The sequence below is a fragment of the Danio rerio genome, chromosome 7 (genome assembly GCF_052040795.2).
Source record: "Danio rerio strain M-AB ecotype USA chromosome 7, GRCz13ab, whole genome shotgun sequence".
Lineage (NCBI taxonomy): Eukaryota > Metazoa > Chordata > Actinopteri > Cypriniformes > Danionidae > Danio > Danio rerio.
Window position 1 is genome coordinate 1,925,001 of NC_141027.1, and position 6,618 is coordinate 1,931,618.

A 6,618-nucleotide genomic window follows, 5' to 3' on the forward strand; every position below is an offset into this window, starting at 1 on the left:
CTGCTGAGTTCAGCTCTAACCCTGACCAAACACACCTGCCTGTAATGACCTGCTTCAGGTAACCTCATTGATTAGTTCAGGTGTGTTTGATCAGGGTTGAAGCTGAACTCTGCAGGAAGGTTGCTGACCCCTGCTTTAGATTAATAGATCAGTAAACAATGGACACAACCGGATCTGTTGTGTTTAGGAAGCGGGCAAATATTGGATCAGTTAATAAACTTAAAATAATTATGTGCAGAATTATTCACCCCCCCCTCCCCACATAATTAATGTATTCCTGCAAATATTCATTGTAAATAATTTTCGTAGCAGTGTTGTAAAAAAATAAATGAGTGAAAAGAGGAGATGAGAACCCAGTCCAGGAGACTCCAAACAAGCTGAATTCCTTTATTGAGACAGGTTGGTTAATCTGCAGTCATACAGCGTCTTTAAGATGTCCATGTGTCCGCAGAGCCTACTGGAGGTCTGCAATCTGCGAGCTTTATCACAAGTCTAAATTGAGACAGATGTCCTGTCTATAATGTGTTCTTAGGAGGAGGGGAGATTCAGTTTTGGAGTCAGCAGAGTAAACTGGGTTAGCAACCGGCCCAGCTACTGACCACACAGGTTAATCAACACAAGGGTTTCTGTCGCATAAAAGCAACACCTGAAAAACCTGCCTGTAGCATTTGCATCCCTTTGGCTTGGCCTGTAGTCAGAAAGACAAAAGGGTAAATATCCCGTCTAGCTGGGATGTTCCTGAAATGATGTAATTAAAAACCAAACAGTAGAACTTTTCGGTTAAATGTAGATAATTGTTTATTTGAAATTGGATTATTTAAATGTATATTTCCACAGCAGTATCATAAATATTGTTATTAGTAAACATAAATTATGTGCATAAATATCCCCCCAACGTTATTTCTTCATTCCTACAAACATAAAATAATTGTGCTTAAATATTCCCAGACATAATTGTAATGTGCCAAAAATCAATCAGTTATCAAACTCTAAATTATTGTGCAGCAAGATTATAATAGTTTTAGTTCACAGCCATATCACCCTGCAGCCCGAGACCGGTTACTCACTGAAGCTAAGCAGGGCTGAGCCTGGTCAGTGTCTGGATGGGAGACCACTAGGGAACACTAGGTTGCTGTTGGAAGTGGTGTTAGAGAGGCCAGCAGGGGGCGCTCAACCTGTGGGCTGCGTGAGTCCTAATGCCCCAGTATAGTGAAGGGGACACTACACTGTCAGTGGGCGCCGTCTTTCGGATGAGACGTTAAACTGAGGTCCTGACTCTCTGTGGTCATTAATAATCCCATGGCACTTCTCGTGAAAGAGCAGGGGTGTAACCCCGGTGTCCTGGCCAAAGTCCCACTATCGGCCCTTATGATCATGGCCTCCCAATCATCCCCTTCCACCGAATTGGCTCTATCACCGTCTCTCCACTCCACCAATAGCTGGTGTGTGGTGAAGCACTGGCACCGTTGTCCTGTGGCAGCCGTCGCATCATCCAAGTGGATGCTGCACACTGGTGGTGGTGTGGAGAGACCCCCCCTCATGATTGTGAAGCGCTTTGGGTGTATGGCCATACACAATAAATGCGCTATTTAAATACACATTACATAGTTTCTATTTCGTCAGTCAGGTTTAATTAGTTTTAGAGGCAGATTTACTCGTTTCTATTAGTTTCTATATTTTGAAATTATTTAGTTTTAGTTTAGTTTTTATTAGTTTTAGTTTCAGTTTTTTTTTCTAAATGAGGATATTTGTTAGGTGGAAGATTCAAAATCATTAAAATAAATATTGCATGATAAAAACTCAGCCATACATTTTTTGAAATCTGTATGTAGAGGACACATGAACACCATCATCACTGCCATCTACCTGTCCTCAAATTCAAATACAGCAGCCCACAAGACAGCAGCCCTATGTACAATATGTGTGCAAGGCAAATGTTAGGTTAGATACACAGCAGTAATGGGAAGTTCAGATATTTAACGCGGATGTTTCTACTCAACATGGCAACATTATGTAGTCAGCAATAGTCATTTCAGTCAGTTAAAACATCACCGGGGCGAGGCGGTGGCGCAGTAGGTAGTGCTGTCACCTCACAGCAAGAAGGTCGCTGGTTTGAACCTCGGCTCAGTTGGTGTTTCTGTGTGGAGTTTGCATGTTCTCCCTGCCTTCACATGGGTTTCCTCCGGGTGCTCCGGTTTCCCCCACAGTCCAAACACATGTGGTACAGGTGAATTGGGTAGGCTAAATTGTCCGTAGTGTATGAGTGTGTGTGTGTGAATGTGTGTGTGTGGATGTTTCACAGAGATGGGTTGCGGCTGGAAGGGCATCCGCTGCGTAAAAACATGCTGGATAAGTTGGCGGTTTAAACTCCATTACGATTCTCTGTTATGAACTAAACTTACGTTTTTCACCAGATCCTCTTATTTAAGCCCTCGGTTTACCCGCGCTGCACTTGTTCCAGTTCAGTTCAGCCACACAGCAGGCTGTCATGTGCTCTGTGTTTGGTTCACTGAATCACGCATGCGCAGTATTATCAGTCTACGGCTTCTCAATGCAACGTTGCTGTTCTAATAACTGCATGAGAGTATATATTGGGTTATTTAGAGTCAGAGCGGGGTATTAGGCTTGTTATATAGTAAGTAGTGGGTGGATAAGTGCTTGCAGGAGACACGAATCAATTCAAATGATTCAGTTCGATTTGGTGAACTAGTTCAACTGGTTCACTTAGAAGATCCGGTTAAAAAGATTCATTCGCGATCGCGATACAGATATAAAACCCATTATTGGGCACAAACGAGTTAAAGTAATACTTTTAAGTCTCTGTATTGAATGCTGTCACCGTGCTGCTGTCATGTCCACTCGTTGTTTTTGTCACGGGTGCAACAGCGAGGATGACTGGAGGACAACCGGCTCAATCAGGCCAATGGCAGCAGGAGACTCTGAGGTGCGAAAGGGTCAAACACAAACACCTGCAGCGCGGATTATATTTACTTCTAAAAGGCAAACAGGAAGATTATGTATTAAATACATTCACAAATACGAAAACGAAGGAGGTTTTTGCTCTAATTCTAGTTAGTTTCAGTTAGTTTTGTATGCACACAATACAGTTTCACTTAGTTCTAGTTTTTGAAAAAACTCGTTTTTATTTTTATTTCGGTTAACGACAATTATTTTACATTTTAGTTTTTGCTTTTTCCATTCATTTTTGTTAACTGAAATAACCTTGCTGTGCATAAACATTCACCCTCTCTCCAAACATGATTCATTCATTCCTACTAATATGCCAAAAAAGATCAGTCATTAAACACAAAGTATTTATATACATATAATTTACCCCCCCCCCCCCCCCCCAAAAGAAAAACCATTGTACTTTGCCAAAAATGGACCTGTTATTACCAAGTGTGCCGCAAGCCTGCGTTTGAGTGAAGGTCTCGGCCGTTAGATCGCCCCCTGGGGGCTGGCTGCAGTACAAGTCATAAAGCCCGCCTCCTCCGTGTTAATGAAGGAGACTTGAGCCCAGATAAAAACAATTATTACACTTGCAATAAAATGTCCCGAAAGATGGTTCTGGTGGATTAAGGCACTGGTTATTGTGCTGAAATAGGTGCAGATCTTCATTTTTGTAAACAGTTTGTTTTTAGCAGTAATTTAATGCTGGGCGTGTCATCGTGATTGACAGCTGTGATTGACAGTTTCTCAAAGCAGCGCGTCTGAGCTTCGGCAGGAGACTGAAATGTTATTATTTCTGAAGTGTTATTATTAAGTGTTATAATTTTATGATTTCTGTGTTATTTTACCATGACAAAATGAGTTCAGCAGTAATCTACAGTTTCTGACATACATGATCCTGGTGGAACACTTGTTTATTCGCTAAGATTCTCGCCAGCCGGAGACTTACCCCTCAGAGCTCAGACTGACTACCTCTGCTGGACCTACTCCGGATGCCTGGACTCACTGCCCGATTCCAGCCCGAGTCAATCGAGCCAGATGCGGCGGCCGAGCGAGCCGGCGCTGCTGCATGCGAGCTGGAATCAGCCCGTGACTCTGCGAGTAGGTTATGCGCTGCGGCCCAGAGCTGGCGCGATTGAATATATAAAACCCTTATATTTGTTAACGTTATTACATCATTTGTGTTGATATGACAGCAAACGCATGCTGAGAAGTTTGGGGGGCGTAGTTGATTTTACATAAAGCGTTTGGTTGGAAGCTCGACTCCGCTCATTTTCGCGGCTCCTCCTCTGGCTCCATCAGACAGTCCTTCTGCGCATGTCAAGGCTCCAATTTCAGCAGTCTTTTGCGACAGTTTGTGCCCGTCAAGCAGGCGTTTTGCCCTCAAGGCGTTCAATGGGAAAAGAGGCTGTCGCGTCGTCCATATTTTTTACAGTCATTGGTTATTACACACAAAATAATTGTGCGTAACTATTCACCTCGTCGGCGCCAGTGGTGTAGTGGTTAGTGCGTCGACACATGCACTCTGGTGCTTGCGGCGACCCAGGTTTGATTCCGCCTTGCTGTCCTATGCCGATCCTTCTCCTCTCCCTGCTCCCCATGCTTTCCTGTCAATACTCTCTACTGTCCTATCAAAAATAAAGGTGAAAACCCCGAAAAAATAATTATAAAAAAATAAAATAATAACTATTCACCTCCCGCCCCGCAAACATTATTAATTCATTTCTACAAATATTCCAAAAAGGTTATTAAACTCAAAGTTATTATATGCATAAACATCCCTCTCCAAACACAGTAATGCATTCCTGCAAATATTGTATCATACATTTCATTATTAGTAAACATAACTTGTGTGCATAAATATTCACCACAAACATAATTGTAGTGTGCCAAAATGGATCAGTTATTGAAAATAATATTTTGATAAAGTTAGTAAAATAATTGTGCATAAATATTCACCCCCCCCCCCCCCCCACACACACACACAATTATTTTTTCATTTCTACAAACCTTATATGCATTATATTATAATTATATGCATTTACCCCCAGATAAATATGCATTATAATTTTTTTCCAATGCCAGTAAGCACCTGTTAGACATTACTGCCTGCCGCACCTCCTCCAGTGCACTTTTTGGTCAGCTGCAGGGTCGTCAGCTGGTACCACCGTTCACTGATGTTTCGCCCCCTACCCAGTACACCGCCCGGTGGGGGGGCAGTGGCTTGAGGGGACGTCTCCCTGCCACCCCCTGCAGCTGCCCTTAATGGGCTACCGCACTCCAGACTCATCACCAGATGCCCTGCAGGGAAAATAACTATACCGGCTTCCTAACGAATCCCTTTGCACCCAGCTTCAATGTGATGTACTGTCTCCGTCCAGCCCTCGACTCTACATTCTGCTGCTAAGTCTGAGTACTTGTGCCGCTTGAACTCATGCGCCGCTGCCATTCCCTCCTCCCTTGGCTCAGCTCAATCACCAGGACCTTCTCAGCCGCTGCTGCCCAAATCACTGCGTCTGGTCTTAGTGCTGTTTGTGTGATCTCTGTGGGAAAGATAAGCTGAGAGTCCGAGTCAACGCGCATCTCCCACCTCTTCCCAGGCGCGAGCAGGCACCTTGTTCTCTCTGTGCCTGTGGTCTGCCCCCCTATATTAATAAATATAATTCCCTCATTGCTACAAATATCAGATCAGTTATGTTTAATATATGTTCAGATCATGTTGAATATAGTATGTTTAGTAATTATGTTGTTGTGTTGCAGCGTTTAAGCTGCTGGAGAGCTCCAGTCAGCAGTGGCTGCAGGGTCTGGTCTACCTCATCGGGAACCTGCTGGGCTCCGCATTGGCCATCTACAAGTGTCAATCAATGGGGCTCCTCCCCACGCACTCCTCTGATTGGCTGGCATTCATCGAGCCGCCGCAGGTACATGAATAAACATGAGGCAGCAGTCAGTTTCACACACACACACACTGTTTATATTGGGTTTAATTAGTTTCAGAGTAGCTAGTTCCTGTAATTAAATGACTTTTCTTGCTGAAGTAAGCGAGCACTGTTCATTTAGGTTATTTAATTATATTGTACTTCCATTAATCACTGTATTCAGCAGTTCAGTGTCAATCAAAACTCAGAGAAGCAGAGGAACTACATATAATCATCGTGTTAATGATGTTATTAGTGATGAATCACTTTATTGGAGGTTATTCACCCAAAACTGCTGCTGTTTGTGTTTCTGCAGAGGCTGGAGATCATGGGCGGAGGGATGGTCATGTGACGCGCGCACACACACACACACACACACACACACACACACACACACACACACACACACACACACACACACACACACTGTTATTTAACGTCAGCATTTTAACCGCACACACTGATGATTAATTTATATTTGTGATTTGTGTTAGCAGAGGTCTGATTAATAACGTGCATCAAACTAATAAAGATTCTTTAACATGTTTCTGCTTTCAGGTGTATCTTATTGTATTTATTAAGCTTTGCATTTAGTTTACCTGCATAAAGCTGAATTATTGATTATTAATGCCTAGGTGAAACTACATTACACAAATAAAACATCACGTATGCACAAGCAATGGGAATGTAGATTAGCTTTAACTAGTCAAATGCATGCATAATGAGATATTTAAGATGCATTAAAGGTGGA

General features: G+C 42.9%; 1 protein-coding gene across 5 annotated transcripts in view; it reads left to right on the top strand.

Annotated features, from left to right (window-relative positions):
• The window catches only part of emc4 (ER membrane protein complex subunit 4), a 9,743-nt gene extending 3,329 nt beyond the window's left edge, over positions 1 to 6,414 (top strand). For 2 of the 5 annotated variants that reach the window (NM_001442004.1, NM_205658.2), the window contains 3 exon segments: positions 5,710 to 5,870; positions 6,184 to 6,223; positions 6,268 to 6,414. In NM_001442004.1, the coding sequence (NP_001428933.1) occupies positions 5,710 to 5,870; positions 6,184 to 6,219 (197 nt within the window). In that variant the 3' untranslated portion in view covers positions 6,220 to 6,223; positions 6,268 to 6,414. 5 annotated transcript variants of the gene reach the window in all.
• The last annotated feature ends 204 nt before the right edge of the window (positions 6,415 to 6,618 follow it).